Source organism: Mixophyes fleayi, chromosome 10 (genome assembly GCF_038048845.1).
Source record: "Mixophyes fleayi isolate aMixFle1 chromosome 10, aMixFle1.hap1, whole genome shotgun sequence".
NCBI classification, from domain to species: domain Eukaryota; kingdom Metazoa; phylum Chordata; class Amphibia; order Anura; family Limnodynastidae; genus Mixophyes; species Mixophyes fleayi.
Genome location: NC_134411.1, coordinates 27021940 through 27040218, shown reverse-complemented (window position 1 = coordinate 27040218; position 18279 = coordinate 27021940). Strand labels below are relative to the sequence as shown.

Here is an 18279-nt window from a genome sequence, read left to right as displayed (position 1 = left end):
ATATATATATATATATATATATATATATATATATATATATATATATATATAGATATATATAGATATATATAGATATAGATGATACCTGCAGTTACAAATCTGACAAAGTAGAAAGGAGATGGGGCCCCAGATAAAAGCCTAATAGGGCCACATATTGCACATCACCAATTGTGTGTGTTTTTCACCAAGATTTTTTAAAGTGTCAGCTCTCCGCAGTGGAGAAGTTAATATTTTCTGTAGCAGCAGAAGGTGGCTGAGGTGAGATATGTAATTTTTGCATATGTGTAAATTTTACACAAGCTGAATGTAAATATGATGCGATTTGTATATTAAATGTATTTTAAACATCCTGCTGTCGCCTCTTGTGTGTCATTACGTTTCCGCTAGGAATTCAGTAATGGAAAATGTAAATGGGGAATTGACTGGAAAGTGGGGAAAATAAACATTAAACTAATGGTCTGAGAAATATTCTGTTCTGCATGTTTGCTCCTGAAGAAGAAATATGAAAATAAAAAGTATTACATTTACAGAATTGTCACACTGCCACTGGGCAGTATTATTCGCGTCACAGTGTAACATTGCTCTGGGTAACTGTTGAATGAGGCTCTCTGATTATGTATGATGTATAGATAAAGGTTTTACAGATAATGGATGGCTGCATATATTTGTGAAATACATATGTATACGTACGGGTATATAGAGAAATGAGGCATGGAGTGACATCTCTAGTCTACAAATGTATAAATACTGGGCAGCACGGTGGCTCAGTGGTTAGCACTTCTGCCTCACAGCACTGGAGTCATGAGTTTGGTTTCTGACCATGGCCTTATCTGTGTGGAGTTTGTATGTTCTCCCCGTGTTTGCGTGTGTTTCCTCCGGGTGCTCTGGTTACCTCCCACACTCCAAAAACATACTGGTAGATTAATTGGCTGCTATCAAATTGACCTTAGTGAGTGTGGATGTTAGGGAATTTAGACTAAGCCCCAATGGGGCAGGGACTGATGTGAGTGAGTTCTCTGTACAGTGCTGCGTCATTAGTGGTGCTATATAAATAGCTGGTGATGATGATATAGTATACAGGCTTTTTACATATATTAATGCCCTTTATATAGTCTTATTTACCAGTTACTGATTAGAAGACATTAGATGTAATGCATGTATTTATTAGACTGTAGCACTCTTGTGTAAGGCAGTCTGTGTCAGTGATTTAGGGCTTCATTTACAATCGGACGCAATGTGCATCTACGACTTACATGAAAGAGTAGGAGTGTCAGTGTGCCGCAGCTTGGTAGGGTATTACGAGTGGCATGCAACCCCATTTGTGTCCCACTCGTAATACCCTACCAAGCTGCGACCAGTTCCTTCAGCTAGCTAACTACTTGCGCAACCTAACTCCTGCCGCACTTTTTCTGTCTTGTTTGACGTATGTTCCAATCAGTGCCAGATTAAGGGAATGGAGGCCCCCCCCGTGATCCGAGCTGCCGGCCCCCCCCCCCGACACTTACCTCCTTCCCCAGCACGCTGTACACTCTTAACTGAGATCTCCTCAGTAACCGGCAGAACTGGCATATCGCCATCGGTTGGAAGAATATTGGTAAATCGCCTCCCTTCCAGAGGTAATAGTGATCAGCTCGTGCCGGGAGAGTAGTCACAAGCGCTGCCATCTAATTTACCACTTGCTTATTTGCTCCGTGACACAGGCGGCGTAACGCCTACTAAAGTCCCTGGTTGGAAACAGAGAGGGGAGAATAGTAGCTCCTCACAAAAAGATTACAATTGGAATGATCAGCGCAAGGAGCAATTCAGAAAATAATATTCCACAGGTCAATTTACCACATTATTGATACTTCTATAGTGACTTTCCACAGCGCTGTCCTTTTGGTTTTTGTGCAAAGTACGGGGAAGGACCGCAGTGAAAGTGCTCAGCTGCACTGATCGCGGTGGGGGCGCCCCCAACCAATCAATACTGCTGATGAGCACTTTCAAGGGCCCCCTGGATGCCATAGGCCCCTGGGCTGTAGCCCAGTTAGCCCTATGGTTAATCCAGCCCTGGTCCCAATCTGACTACGGTAGTTTTTTCGGGTTGACGCCCATAGTATCTGAATTATTCACGGTCACGCCTACATAACACTGTGTTACACCCTCTCCCTCGTACTGAGACGCAAGCTGTCACAGTGTACACTGCGTCTGAAAAGCAGACGGACCTGCAGGGAACTGTTGCTTACTGCGCATGCCCCGTCCGTGGAAATGTGCAGGATGCGCCTGAAATGGGCTTTGTGTCCAACTCTAAATGAGGCCCTTAATCTCTAAGCTCAACAAGTCCTTAGATTCCAGGGTTTCCCAAACCCAGTCCTCAGGGCTCCCCAACAGTGCAGGTTTTCCATATCTCCTTGCTGGAGCACAGGTGTGTTCATTACTGACTGACACATTGTAACAGATCCACAGGTGGTCCAGAAAACCTGCACTGTTGGGGAGCCCTGAGGACTGGGTTTAGGAAACCCTGCCTTAGATAATGAGCTAGTTCCCCAGAATCTTGGGAGCTTGGATGCTGGTTATAAAGGGACATGTTTTAAAATATTGAAATAAAAGTTTACATTCCCTTTAACAAATTTTGCTAAATGGTGTTCATTCAAAAGTTTACTGTAATGTAATGGCAGACATAAGGATTAGCACATTTTCATAAAAAGACAAAGAATTTAGTTGTATATATGCAAGAAATTAAGGTTTAGTTATAAGAGGGTACAAGGAGCACAGCTGAGTCTAAACTGGTGAAAGCCAATAGTTTGCATTAGACGTCCTAGACTGATTAACCAATATCTGATCAGTATGCTATGGTTACAGCACAGTTATGTTAAACTGATCACTATTCATAATCTGAAGGATGCAAATTTGTAGACTGCACCAACTAATACAGCCCATCCTCACTAGGAACTACTGATGTCACTGAGGCACTATCAATCTAGCTGAAACTGGTGTAAGACTGTCCATGATGAGGTATCTGTACTGTGCTCTCTGATATAGATATATGATATATAGATTTTACTTGAGTGATTTTTTTATTTTATTGTTTAAAATGTATTTTCTGGATGAATAGAGCTTTACTTTGTAGCAGTGATGCCTGTACTTGTGCACAGATCTGCTCTGTAGACCAGAGAAAAATTATTTTTTATTGTACTGCTAGAGCAGTTTTTCCCCAAACCTCCCCTAACAGTGCATGTTTTCCATATCTCCTTGCTCTAGCACAGGTGTATTCATTACTGACTGATACATTGTAACAGATCCACAGGTGGCGCTGATTATTAATTTCACCTGTGACCTGTTAAACCTGCACAGTTATGGCTACCAGATGGCTGGATTTGGGGAACGCTGGTTTACAGTAAAATGGGCAGAAATTGCGGGGACATTTCAACAATTCTTCCATAGTTACTTTCTCACAATTGGTGCAACCCCCGAAAAGTGGACTAATCTCAAACACCAGTGTCACAGTGCTGAATGCAGCAAACCTTCCAACGTGTCACTAGGAGTTTGTGGTTGTTGCGTTTTTCTGGCTGCAAAAGTGTGGAATTTTTAAATTCCCCCTTCCCCGCAGCAATTTAAGGACATTGTAAATTAGGATGGCAGCATGTTGGCGTGGTGAAATAAATTGGCAGGATTCTGCTAGGGTCAACCAAACCTAGGGGCCTATTCATGAACCCACAAATATAATTTATCCTGTTTGAATTCCCCGAAAACTGGTTTTTGGAGGATTACCATATTTTAAAGTACAATTCCTACTTATTAGAGAATTGCAGGTGCAGTCCCCATAGATATCTATCCTTTAGGGAGAGCATCGCAAGGAAAGGATCTTCGATTTCTTCAAGGCTTCGTGCTCCTCACCTCCTTCCTATCGTAAATCGTGAATAGGCCAGGTCGATTGCTATCACTTTACCTACTTTACTGTATAGATGATTCACTGGTAAAGGCTCCTATTGAATCTTCATAAATATGTGAAATAAATCTTATTGCAACAAGACATAATAATTAACATGAAGGAAATACTATGCGTTATAAAAAGAGACCCCCTAGACTCCAGCATTGGGAGAGGTAGAGACAGGACAAAAGAAAGTGTTTTACTCATCTGGTCTTGGATGTGTGGCTTGGATAGCTCGCCATTGCACTGCTCCTCCTTGTGAAGTGGTGCCCATATAATTAACGAGTACCCCTATCTTTTAACATTTACCGCAGTATAATTTAATTTATCCTCTACAGAAGATGTCTTCTTGTATTTCCCATGCTTTATAAGTTAATTTTTATTGATGTGACTTGTTTAAAATGAAAATAAATAACATTGTAACCATGATCAGTAAATTAGACGAGGGGGGGGGGGGGGGTTTGTAGTGTTGAAGGTCCACTTATAGAGTGACATGTTGTGTTTATATGGAGCTACTTGAAACCAAAGTGTTCCTGGGAGTTATGTTTTAATATGTCAACCAGGCAATTAATGGCATTCTATAAAGGAATCCATTTTTATGCACGTCTGGTTTCTGTGCCGATGGACTTGGCACCGGAGCCGTAACTTAGAATTCTAGCGAGCCCTGGGCGAGAAGACAAATGCCGCCCCCCTAGCCCTCAATTTTAACCAGATGAACCTAAAATATTCCTAAATTGCGCCCCCCTTCAGCGTTGCGCCCCGGGCAGTCGCCCCTGTCGCACAGCCCTAGTTACGGCCCTGCCTGGCACAAAGAAGTGAGAATATATATATATATATATATATATATATATATATATATATATATGTCTCTAGATATGTGGTATGGTTGGAATGCATATGGAATTTACGTCAGAAGAATACATCTGTGCTCACATAATATGATGTGACAATCAGTGTGGTAGATATAGGCAGGCAAGGGGGCTGGGTGTAACTGTATTATACTGTGAGTTTATATATTGATGCATATCGTTCATAGCTATGCAATATTACCATTATCTCTCTCACCCACCTGTCACCCTCTTCTATCCTTCCACAACTTGGTCCTCCTTCTCTGCTACCTGTCAGCATCTCCCTCCCCCCCTCTGCCTCCACTCTCCCCTCCCTCTCCCCAGCCAGGGCTGTGCATCTCAGAGACGGAATGGCGGAGAGAGAAAAGGCAACCACAACCCCAGCTGGCTCCTCTCCCTTCCTGGGGCTGCACCTGGCTTCTCCCCCACGTTTCAGGTACCCTTTCCTGCTCTGGACTCAGGTCTGCCCTTGTGTGCTCTCCCTAGAGGGAGGGAGGGGGGTTGTAATCCCCAAACACACCTCCTGTCTGCTGTGGACTTTGGGATAATTGTGCATTTAATCAATGTGCATCTGTGTAATATATCCATCTATTATCCTATATATATTTATGTGGTCTTTAGCTTTTATTTTAGTATTTATCATGGAATGGAATGTTGTTGTTGTCTCCCTTCCATCTCCTATTATTTCTGGGTGTGGTATATGTGTTTATGGTGGTGCTATGTATTGATCTACGTGCACAGATGATGAGCAACAGCCTGCAATGGGTTACAAGGTCCAGTTCCATCCCCTCCCTCTGCTATATGCTAGTAGTACATAAACAGGTGTGGGAGGGGGGTAGTCTGGAGGCACCAGCATACAAAACAGGCAGAGCTGTCATGTGGTTGGTATCAGATGGAGCAGTGGGCATCCTATAATTGATAAATCAATGCAATATACTCCTGGATTAGTCTCCTTAGTCAGTGACTATAAATTGGGTATAGGGTAGAGCCTCTCACTACACTGCATGTGAGTGGTAGAGGTTCAAAGTCAGAGGCTTATTCTGTGATCACACTAAAACCACTTACACAGGTTTATTATTATTGCAGCTACTGCACTTGCTAATTATTATTATAGATTTAATACATTGCATGTGTCCTATTTCAGTGTATGATGTGCTGCAAGTCTGTGGTTCTTCATGCATCTCTGAGTATTCTCAGTGGTGCAACTACAAGTCCCAGCATTTGCTGTCTGTGCATGCTTGGACTTGTAGTTCTACCACAGTTGTTCTGATGGCAGTGTGTCCGTGCATTGCTGCTGCCGGCTGTGACTTCTCCTGTACCAGCTCCTGGTATATGAGGGCAGCCTGAGGCTGTGAGCTGTCGGAGCGGGTCCTGCTGATCGCTTCCTTGCTGGATGAGTGCATCTCACTGGGAGTTACTGCAGCCTGGCTGGGCTCGGCAAATAGAGCAATTAAAAGAGTCTGTGATAATGACCAGCAGCTCCGGCAGGGGATGATGATCCAGGCAGACCCCTCGTCCTGGGGGGTCATTAGAAGATCACTGCATATGGTGGTGAGCTTGTAATACTGCCCAGCATGGTGTCTAATACAGCTGGGTTATACAGTCTCCATCTATATAGGTCCTCATATTCCCCAGAGCTGACCACTGACCCCCTTACCCCCCTCCAAATTGTATGAGGCAGGGCTGTCTAACCCCCCCCCCCCCCCCACCCTGGGCAGTTGCCCTGTGGCCCCACAAGCATAGGGCCCAATAGAAAAAAAATCTGTTCACCCATATATCAAGGCACAGCTGTACAGCATGTTTTTTAGTGTTTAAACAATATATCAATTTAATTTTATTGATAATTTACATTTTTATTCCTGTGTTTGGTTGTGTAGGTAGGGGCCCGAGTGCGCTTCTTTGCCCGGGGGCCCATAATGTTATTAAGATGGCCCTGGTATGAGGACCAGAGTGAGAATTATACTGATAATTCCTAGAAAATGTCCTGCTGCATAGAACATTATCAGACATCACATGGTCATCCAGGCATGTCCAACCTGTGGCCCTCTAGGTGTTGTGAAACTACAAGTCCCAGCATGCCCTTTCAGCTATCAACTGGTTGTCTACCAGCAAAGCATGCTGGGGCTTGTAGTTTCACAACACCTGGAGGGCCGCAGGTTGGACAGGCCTGTGGTAATCGATAAGTTTACATCCTGCCAGTCACACACACAATCTGGAGGTCAATAATGATCAGATGTAAAGGCAGCTTTCTAATAATTACAATTTCTGAGGTAATATATGTCAGGATTGTTCCTGCAGTTCACCTGCTTTAGTAATTAGGGCGATTGGGGTTCATTTTATGGTCCACGTGCTAATGTTCTCTCATTGTGCTGGTAGGAAATGCACCCTACAAATGGGCTCCAATTTTATTTTATTTGACATTAGACAAACATTTAGAAATTATCCATGGTTGGTTTTGCTGCAAATCTGTATTCTGTCATTTTCCTGAAGTTTTTTTTTCCTCAGTCCTGATTACATATTTTTTTTATTGTATCCCAGAACGCATCATTGTATGGGTCAAATGCAGAAAGAACGCATATAAATAAAAAATACACTGGTGTCTGAGGCCTTAGGCAGCAACACGTGAGGAATTAATGCAAAATGCAAATTTTCCTGCTAAATTGAAATGTTCTACCCTCCGGGTACATGAAATTAGGATTTATAGTGTAAATTACAGCTGTACAAATGTTTATATTGTGTGTGTAGGATGAGATGAGCTTCATTTCAGTTGCAACTTCAGGCAGCAGAATGACCAGGCCAGCCCCTGTTTACATTAACTATAAAATATATATATATATATATATATATATATATATACTCATGCATTCTAGTCAAATCAAGCTACTTAAGGTCCTAAAAAGGTTCTTGTCATGCATTTGGACCTAGCCCAGTCCTCCTCAGGGGAAGAGCGTTCGTTCCCGACGCAAGCGGCCTTTTTAATGTGTGTTCATGAGGTAAAATTACCTCACGAAAATGAGTTTGACCCCTCAACTCGTAAATTTAGCCTTTACTACCCCTCCCACGGGGGGAAGGGGGGATGATGGAAGTTAACTGACTTGACTATTCTAATTTTTTTGTCAAATAATGTCAGTAAACCAAATTTCAGGTCAATTGGATGAGCCCTTTCTGAGAAAATTGTTTTTTACACACACACACACACACACACACACACACACACACACTAACGCACGCCTCTACACATGTGTGTTCATGAGGTAAAATTACCTCACGAAAATGAGTTTGACCCCTACCAAATTTCAGCCCTTTTTGAATTTTTTCCCCACACACACTAAGAATTTAGTAGGTCAGTGTATAACTGCCCAGCAGGTGGCGCTGCAACTTGGGTTTTTTTTCCACACACAGACAGACAGACGCCACTAAGCATTCATATATTAGATTATATATGTGTGTATGTAGCGGTTAGTCTGTACAACATATATGGGATAATGTACCCCTTATTGTAAGCTATATGGATAGTAGAAGTCACCCTGGCATAATGTGCAAGTTTTCTTAATGAACTAGGATTGATTGACATCAGAACTCACCATTTATACAGATATTGTTTACAGCGGTTCATACATTTATTAGCTTAATTGGTGTATTATGCAGAGATAATTTTATTTTATTATCAGAAACCTGCCCTATAGTTATTTTTAGGTTGAAATGTTTCCAGCAAAGATTTGTTTACAATTAAACTGGCATTGACTGAAACTCCTCAATAAGATTCTTTATTTAAGAACTTGGATGCATATTTCGGGGGGGTTGCACACCTGTGCGTCAGTTCTGTCCCTCTCTGTGATGCCAGCTGATGGTACTAGCAGAGCAACAGGGCATGCTATACAGAAAAGGTTAGTGTTGCAGGGGGCAAGGGGAGATCTGATGCCTGTTCAATGTGGCCCGAAACATGTTCACGTGCATCCATAATATAATGGAGGAGATCATAGGGATCAATCATCAATATGGTGACAACACAAAAACAAGTGTTTCATCCAGGGGCATTCGTACACCTTTGGGTTAGGGGGAGAGGAGGAGTCTACCAATTATATTAACCTTGTAAAAATATTTGCAAGTAAAAGGGAATCCAATCCCAGTTGGCCTGTCCGGACACATGTCTAACTCACATAGGGGTCTATTTATCAAGGATTTTTCCTGTGTTAAACACCCGAAAACAACAGTTTTCGGGTGTTTACCGTGAAATTGCAATGTATTATTGAAGCATCGCAGCAGATATCTCAGATATCTCATGCTTTGCATTTGCTATCGTTTTTCTGAGCACTCCTCATAACAGTGTATGGGAAGTGCTCAGAACCGCTATGTATGAAAGTTTAATTAGAGAAACTTTTCTCTTTTTTTACATGTTAATGTACACCATCTGAAGCTGGAGCCATCTGAAGCTGGCGTACATTAACATATCTGAAAACTTTCGCGCTGTCAAGCTCTGCTCTGAAGAGCAGAGCTGGACAGCGCATGTGTGGAGGGATCATGTGATCCCTCCCTGTCAATCATCCTGCAGTTTGCCGTCCAGGATGCTAGTGCGCATGCACCAACTTTTCAGTCGGTACATGCGCACTAACAAAAAAGGAAAAAAAAAAAGAGAAGATCATCGCAGCCTTTAAACTTGAGAAAAGACTGCGATGATCAGGTGAGTCACTTCTCAGGAACAGCAGTCTATCGGCACTGCTGTCCCTGAGAAGTTTTTTTAATACATAGCCGTTACTTTTCAATCCTTATCAAGGAAATAAGGATTGAAAAGTATCAAGTGAAAAAAACGAAGGGTCATAAATAGACCCCATAGTGCTAAAAAACCCTTTAATTGCTGGTAATGTAGATGACCGCTTTCACTCTTTTTTTTCAACAAAATGTTGGAGTGTTTCTGTGGGAAATTGTGCCCATTTGTTCAGTAGAGCATTTATGAGGTCAGGCACTGATGTTGGACTAGAAGGCCTGGCTCGCAAACTCTGTTCCAGTTCATCCCAAAGGTGTTAGATGGGGTTGAGGTCAGGGCTCTGTGCGGAGCAGTCAAGTTCTTCCACACCGAACTCATCAAACCATGTCTTTGTAGTCCTTTCTTTGTGCGCTGGGGCACAGACATGAAGGAATAGAAAAGGGCCTACCCCAAACCGTTGCCACAAAGTTGGAAGCATAGCGTTGTCCAAAATGACTTGGTATGCTGACGCATTAAGGTTGCCCTTCACTGGAGATAAGAAGCTTAGCACAAACTGAAAAACAGCCCCATACCATTATCCCTCCTCCATCAAACTTCACAGTTGGCATAATGCAATCAGGCAGGTAACATTCTCCTGGCATCCGCTAAACCCAGACTCACCCATCTGACTTCCCAACCAAGAAGCGTGATTCGTCACTCCACATAACACGTTTCCACTGCTCCACAGTCCAGTGTTGGTGTGCTTTCCTATGGAATCAGCAGAGTGTTGGCGACTTTTATGCACCATGCGCCTTAGCAGTCAATGACCAAGCTCTGTGATTTTACGTGGTCTTCCGCTTCGTGGCTGAGTTGCTGCTGTTCATAAACGCTTCCACTTTCTAATAATATCACTTACAGGTGACCGTGGAATATCCAGCAGGGATGAAATTTCATGAACTGTCTTATTGCAAAGGTGACACCCTATCACAGTACCACGCTTGTAGTCACTGAGCTCTTCAGAACGACCCATTTTGTGTCACAAATGTTTGCAAATGGAGACTGCATGGCTAGGTGCTTGATTTTATACACCTCTGGCAACGGGTCTGATTGAAACACCTCGATTAAAAAATTAACAGGTGTGGCCAAATACTTTTGTCCATATAGTGTAGGTTCGGTCTCTACATATGCACATAACATGTACATTTCCTGTACATATGTCACCTCGATAAGTCATACCATTCCCCAATCTATTAGTCTCCATCCACCATAAATATTCTACTACTTACTCGCACTATAGGAAACGGTATAATGGAAGTGATCTGCTTTCCAGCTTTCTGAACAGACTCAAGAAAATTATCTGCGTCCCTGGAGTATTGTGTATCTGCTGTCCTTTTCTGAACTGTCTCTTGCTTTACCCAGAATGCTCTCTTCTATTTTCTTCCTATTTTCTGCATTTCTTATTCTGTAATTCCACATCTTGCTGACAGCATACATTTAAAGAGGTGTTTTGTTTGCATTTTCTGATGCCAAAACATATTGTCCGATAACACATACTGATATCAACAACCTGTTATTTTTACTCGCTGATCCCGCATCTCTTTCCTTTCTCCATAAAATACTTTAAATCCCCTGTTGGTGAATGCTGTGCTGCATGTTACCCCCATTTCCATATAGTGCTAGAATTATAGCTCGGATTCACTAAAAAAAAAATAGTTGTATTGAATTTAAAATAAATGTATACATTTCCGGTAAGGAACAAACTTTTCCATGTTAGATCACTATCAGATCTGCGTTGAGGGTCAGGAGAGCCAGCGCTTACAATCCTGAAGCTTCAAAGGTAGCTAGAAATTTTAAGGACTCGGCAAAGTTGTGATAGGGCCCTCAATGCACTATAAAGTCATATCCACCACAATACCTTCTTCATCTCCAGTCAGCATCCAGTAGGACAGGGTAATAATTGCATTAGCAGCAATCTGGGACATTAGTCTGAATTATTATATATACAGTCTTTTTATCCTAATTATTTTCCAAATCAATTGCTTGGATAAACTTATTAAGAAACCACATATTATGTTTGTACTTTAAGGAACATTGGACCCCTGTACTACCAAGGCACATAGCAGTCGCCATGGTCTGGCTATAGTACACCCTGGTTTGTAGCTTGGAGTGTCCAAATCACAGTCTCCCAGGCAACAACATTACTCTGAACAGATTTGATAGATGCGCACTCAGGGTCATGACGAGTGACGCCATTGTGCGTTTGCAGGGATATGTTTTAATTTGCTATTTCAGTCTCCATAGCTTCACTCACGACTAAATGGCTACTTATACAGCTGTTATGTGTCTTGTGCATTTTTGGGGGGGCAGGATAATACTCCATTACATTTTACTTTATAAGCGAGTTCCTATTCAAACTAAGGCTACGATTTAACAGTTTTTTTTATTTTAAGGCAGATAATATTATTACAAATTATATTTTAATCTGTCCTATTTTTTTCTTGGTGTAAAAACATATTTTACTTTGGGTGTCATGATTAACTGTTTTCATAATGTTTGTTCTTAGTAGTTTCATTTTATTTATTTTTTAAAGCTGCCCGCACCAAATTGACCTAAAGTCCGCTCTGTGCATCGGCACAAAACATTGTTATGCCTAATTGGGCAGGCCTGAAATTGTGGTTAGCTGATAACCGCTTGTGGCATGTGCATAGGGTGATTGGCCAAGCCTACCCAATGGGTCTCTTGTGATCCCATCATTTGGCCTGATGGGTGAGTGACTAGATATGTGCAATTTTGGATTTTGCTCGTACTCTGCCCGGCCCAACCTTTGGATTGTATTTTGGACTTTGCTAAAACTAAGCCTGCCCTGACTTTGACTTTGGATTGGCTTCTGTTGTGCACCATTTTTTTCTGGACATTTGTTAGACACTGGTGCTGGTTGTGTCTGGGCTTCCCAGTGCCATGTTCTAACCACATGATACTGCAGGCTTAGGTTGATGACTACCTCCTAGAGCTTAAGATCTGGGGGCACCCAAGTATTGGTGAGTAGCTGGCAGTCCATAAGAACGGTGGGCGCTATCGGTAAAGATCTCTTCAAGCTGGTTCTGCAGGTCTTAGAGTTTGCGTACCAGTATTGTAACAATTATGTGAACAACTCACAGAAACCAGCACTACTGCCATGGGTTAACTATATGGCGCGGTGTAAAAATGAAATAATCCATACAGTTCATAAAATTGATTGAGAGGGATGCAAAACAATACTCCTGTAAGACAGTTGACAATTTAACCTTACTAGATAACAAAAACAATCTTTTTTTTTTTTTTTTTTTACCTTGCATGTGTATATATAGATAATAATTAGGTCATCTCTAAGGCTAGGTTCACACTGCAAGAAAATTCTCCCCATGCGTTAGTTTCACCAATTTCAGCAACGACAAAGAAAAAAAGAAGTCCCGATCAGCATGCCGATTCCTGTGTACACACTATAACGATTTTATAACGATATGCGGTCTTCATCTGTTATTTGATTTGACACTTGTCGGAGGTACGTCCGTGTGTTTGAGTACTGCTGTGTCTAGACTGTTAGGAGGTCTGTGTTGTCAGTGTTTTCAGGTGACGGCTGTGTTGTCAGTGTATTAGAGTATTAATGTATCTCGGGTAGGAACAGTGCAGACCGGGACATAACAGCTGCAGGGAGATGACGGCGACCACACATATCGAAATGAGACCTGTCACACTGAGATCCACTATTGGCCAACAGTCGTGTAAGTGCATACATACTGCAGGATCGGAAGGTGATTGGTCGGAAAATATTAAACCGTACGACCAACCAAATGAAGCGATGATCAGCGCTTTGGGATGACTTTAGATTATCGTGTAGGTATACACACTCGCACGATATCTGACCAAACTGTCGGATGTTGGCTGATTTGCCCGATTATTGGACGAAAATGCTCCAGTGTACCTAGCTCTCAGCTGGGTACACACTGCAGACGTTTTCAACCAATGTGTTATCTATAACGATTTTACCAACGACTGATTTAAAATAAATAACAGTCATTATCAGCAAGCTGTACACAGAGAGGTGGTTACACAAAAGGGGAGAGGTTTGGGGAGGAGAGCTAGATTTGGGTGCCGTCAGCATAGAAGTGGTACGCAAGACCAAATGAGTTAGTTTCCCAAAAATAGAGCCCTGAGGGACCCCAACAGATAGTGAGAGTAAAGGGACGAGGTGACATAGATAGACACTACAGGAGCAGTTCGATAGGTATGAAGTTAACTAGGAAAGAACCGTGAATATGTGCAAAGTTCAAACTATTATTTTTCAAATAACTCTCTAACGATGACAGGCAGATCCAGCCATTGGGTCTGATCACTCAACAAACTCACTTTTTCCTGGTCAACCAATGACAGCACAATATGCCCATAGTTATAGGTCAACCAAACTAACACGGATCGTTGGCCAACAAGATCTGCCTATGTGTGGCCAGTTTAAAGGAGATGTCCATCCAAACACCTATTCTATGAGTAAAATACCTCTCCTTAGATATCAGAAGGGAACTGATGGCCAGGACTCAACTTGGCACCAGTCTAACGGATGATTGCCCTGCCGCCGATGGCAGGAAAATTCCGAAATACACGTTTTACAACATACATGGATCTGTAATATGTCAGGAGCCCTGAACAACCAATGTTCTGAGTACTTGATAATCTCTTCTAAGCCTCAGCATGTAAGTGGCCTTTGGAAAGTGGAATTGTAAGTATCCCTTTTCTACAAGAGGTTTCTTAACAGTATCATTTAGGTTTTTTTCTGATGAGGTAATGGTGTTATATGATCATCTTCTGTTACCCGGTATCCTCTGTTGTGGTTTGCAGGAAACTAAATTGCTTTTGTAGAAGAAGCCAGTTTAAGAGACAGAACATTTTCTTCCAGAGGGAATGAAAAATTGTTATTTCCAAAAGCTTTTCTGTTTAACAGTGGGCTTTCAGGAAAGCTGTTAACGGAGATGTAGAAACTTCCTTGTTCATCCACCTCTGAGGATCTGCTTGCAGGCAAGGGAGCTAGGAAAGGAGAAGAGAGTGTGGAGAGGGAAGAGAGTGCTAGACTGAGGGCTAGATTTACTAAGCTGTGGGTTTGAAAAAGTGGGGATGTTGCCTATAGCAACCAATCAGATTCTAGCTGTCATTTTGTAGAAGGTACTAAATAAATGAGAGCTTACATTCTAGAGGGAGGGGTGGTGAGAGAAAGAGTAAGACCAAAAATGAAGATGATGGGTGAAAGAAGAGGAGGTGATGGATAAGATGATCAGGAGGCGGTAGGATAGGCAAACTTGAAAAGGTGAGTTTTGAGTAAGTGTTGGGGCAGTTTCGAGTGAGGCGGGGTCTCCCACAGATTGGGGGCAGCACGGCAGAAGTCTTGGAGGCGGGCATACAGATATCTGCGTATGCCGCTGGCCATGAGTGTATACACACTTCCACGTTTACCCGACATCGTTGATCGTGGTTTTTATTAAGTTTAGAAAACCAAATCAACAATGTGATGTGTTTTTTTTTTTTACGAATAAACATGATCGTGGGCGCGTACACACACTTGCAGCATCTGACCAAGTGGTCGTGTATTGTGTGATCTGCATGATACTTGCATAGGTGTGTAATCAGCTTTAGGTGATCTGGTGACTGGAATTTGTTCAGACCTGCTCTATCACGATGCGTTATCGATCCCTTTCAGTAATGCAAATTATTTGTTGGGATTTTGAATAAGAAGTTGGAATTGTTGAGTGGTCTTGGAATAGCGTTGTCGATGAATTATTAAAAAAACAAATTGTCTTTTTAAGCGTTAGTACTGAAAGCCGTTACTCACACAAGTATGCAACACTCGGCTGTCTCAGTGATATTAGCCCTCTCCGCCAGCTTTTAGTGAGGGGGCATTTGCTATCGAAATTTCCAGCAGTAACACATCTATGTACAGGGGAAGGAAAAGAAAAAAGCCCTATCGCTTGCAAAAACGACTATTTTCACTGGCAATAGGGCTTTTCGTCATTTGATAAACCAACCCCTAAAACTTTTTATAATCCTTTTTCTCCAGAACTGCTTTCTCTCAATGAACTTTGGAATCTTATCTCAATCTTTCTTTTCCCGCTTCTCCGTTTCATTTCCACGGCTGACTTATAATTAATTTTAATGACGGCAGCAGGCAGTATACTAATGTATTTAGCATGCACACTCAGAGGCTACATTGCCGTGTTCTCTTAAGAGGACCTCAGAGTACTGATAGGCTGATGACTATGAGGAACACTAAGGGGTCTATTTATGACCCACCGCAAAATTGTAAATGATCATAATTCTGCAAAAAGCGTCGATAAGGAATGAAGTATCGGGGCTATTTATCAAAGTGTAATTTCAGGATGCACCTCCGATAAGAGACTGTCCTGGCGATGATGCCATTTGTCTTACAACTCCGGCTTCTAACTGTAATGAGCCACGGCAATCCGTGGCTTGCTTCCTGTATCTATGTCCCGGCTGTCATGGCAACAGCCGGGACATCACCATGGCGAAGGTCGGTACGCATTCACTGTCAGAGCCACGCCCCGGCATCTGTGGCCATCGAGTGTGTGCGCAAATGCAATTCATGAATCATTACACTCCTGGGGGGCTACTTAGGCATATTAGATGCCTAGGTTTTGATTGGCTGTTGTCAGTATTTAAGGCAGGGAGGGCCCTGCATTAGTGCTGACCTGCTCTGAATTAACCCTCGTTATTCCTGTGGATTCTCTGCTTTGGACCTGATACCTGTTGTGACCCTTGGCTTGTTTAAGACCCTGCTTGATCTCTGTTTGTCCCTGACCTCTGCCTGTTTCTGGATTACGTTGGCTGCTACAGACCCCTGACCTCGGCCTGTCTTTGACTGTCCGCTCATTTCTTGGCTACCGCCTCCTACCAGCTGCAGTATAGTATATAAGCCTCCACTACGTAAGAGCTTAAGACCTGGGGGCATTCAACGCTAGCATGGACTACTTACTGGGAGTTGCGCATAATAAGTTTTGTTAGATAACGGAGGGGAGGAGCATGAAGCCTACCAGGGAGGGATGCGAACATCCCTTTAATGCGCTGCTCTCCCCATAGGATAGAGCGGCTAACGCCATTTAGCGTTTGTCATTGGGGACAAGCTTTGAAAAGCTGAGATTTTCTGAGCTTGATAAATTGGCTCAGACTGCAGTCCCCATTGGTATTTATGGATACTGCGGTGTTCTGCGATACTGAGCCTAATGCAGGAGATATCTATGATATCTGCTGTGTTAGGCTTTTTAAAAAAAATTGCCAGGGTACCAAGATATGCCTAAACTATGTGGAACCAGCCGTTTCTGCATTGTTTAAGACTTGATACGTAGGTCCCTATGTGCTGGACAGATAAAAACAAACAAAAAAAAACAAAACAGGATCCATTCAGGGTCTGATCACTATTTATATTGGTCACAATTTTCATGTGCACTTACGCTACTGGTGAACACAGTGCAGGGCAACTCACAGACTTTAAAACCCATATAAAGCCCGTAGAGATTGTGCACAAGAGCCTGCACTGTAGTCCGTTTAGCTAATGCACCAGTAACCTGATCTCAGCCTGGCTGCTGCTTTGTTCTCTTTCTGCCTTAGAAAACCCTGTGTAATCCACCCGCTGTTATAGCTGCAGACCTGATAATACCTCATATCTCAGAGCTGTCCTGCTGAACTGATGGGTCTGAATATTGGTTCATTGTACAAAATGGCTGCTCACACAGTGGTTTATTGGGGATGGGTCTACTTTAAGGATGACATTTTGCAAATGTTGCCCTAGGGTGCTAAAAGCTGGTCAAAATGTTTATCTTCCGTCCTCTGCCTTCCGCTTTCTTCTTCTTCTCGAATATTTCTGCCCTCTCTCCTCACTGTATCATGCCCGCCCCTGCAGCAATCATCTCCCTCCTCTCCTGCCTTCTTCCTTCATTTATTGGTACTTGTCAGCATAATTGGAATTCATGTCAGAGTATCCAAACCTGACAATGAAACTCAGTCTGAGGCGCGTCCATAACATCCTTCCATAAATTCATTTATGAGAGCACGCTGACATCACCGTAAAAAATAGCAGTAGTTTGTTTATATCGTGGAAAGTCATGAATGAGAAGTGATGTCATATTATATTATGAGAGGAAGTGGGTGATTCATTCTGTACTGTCTGCAGTGATCAGTAACACTGAACCAATGTATATTTCCAAAGCTAACTCCTCTCCCTTTCTAAGTCTTCGTAGACCAATGTTATCAGACATGTGATGGGTGTTTTAAATAAAATCAATTCATGTAACAAAATATGAATCAAATATATAAACACAAATACTGTATATAATTATATCGGTGTTTTTGTCTGTTCCTTTCTACTGAAAAAAACAAAAGTGTGTTTTTAAAAGGAACAATGTGCTTTTACAGTAGATTATCATGGACATTAGACGTTGTCTTGCAATTCAATGATCTCTATAAAAAGTCACAAATCTCCTTGGTGAAGTATAATCGTTATAATTTACAGTTGGTCCCATATATAATGCATGAATTAGGTTAATACTGAGATCATCTACTGTAAACTATATTGTTACAATTGGAGTTATAATTGGTTAGTTATGTGACTACTCATCAATTATGATTTTTGGAATGTTGAGTGATCGTCTTTACTTCATTTGCACCCTCATGCCTTCATTCGCTTTGATGATTTCAAATATCCATGTGAGCTACAGGAGGAGATATCCGTGTTCTAGTGTAAGCTATTATATTCTGTGTTCAGGCATTTTGGGTTCTGAGTGTCTCCCTGTGGTGGGCTT

The 18279-nt window shown here is 42.2% G+C and overlaps 1 protein-coding gene across 4 annotated transcripts in view; it reads left to right on the top strand.

Moving 5' to 3' along the window:
* Positions 1-5064: 5064 nt before the first annotated feature.
* MAPK8IP1 (mitogen-activated protein kinase 8 interacting protein 1) overlaps positions 5065-18279 on the top strand; it is a 57444-nt gene continuing 44229 nt past the window's right edge. For 3 of the 4 annotated variants that reach the window (XM_075188232.1, XM_075188231.1, XM_075188230.1), the window contains exon 1: positions 5065-5194. In XM_075188232.1, coding sequence (XP_075044333.1) covers positions 5109-5194 — 86 coding nt within the window. In that variant the 5' untranslated portion in view covers positions 5065-5108. The remainder of the gene's footprint in view (positions 5195-18279) is intronic. The other variant, XM_075188233.1, reaches the window with a different exon arrangement.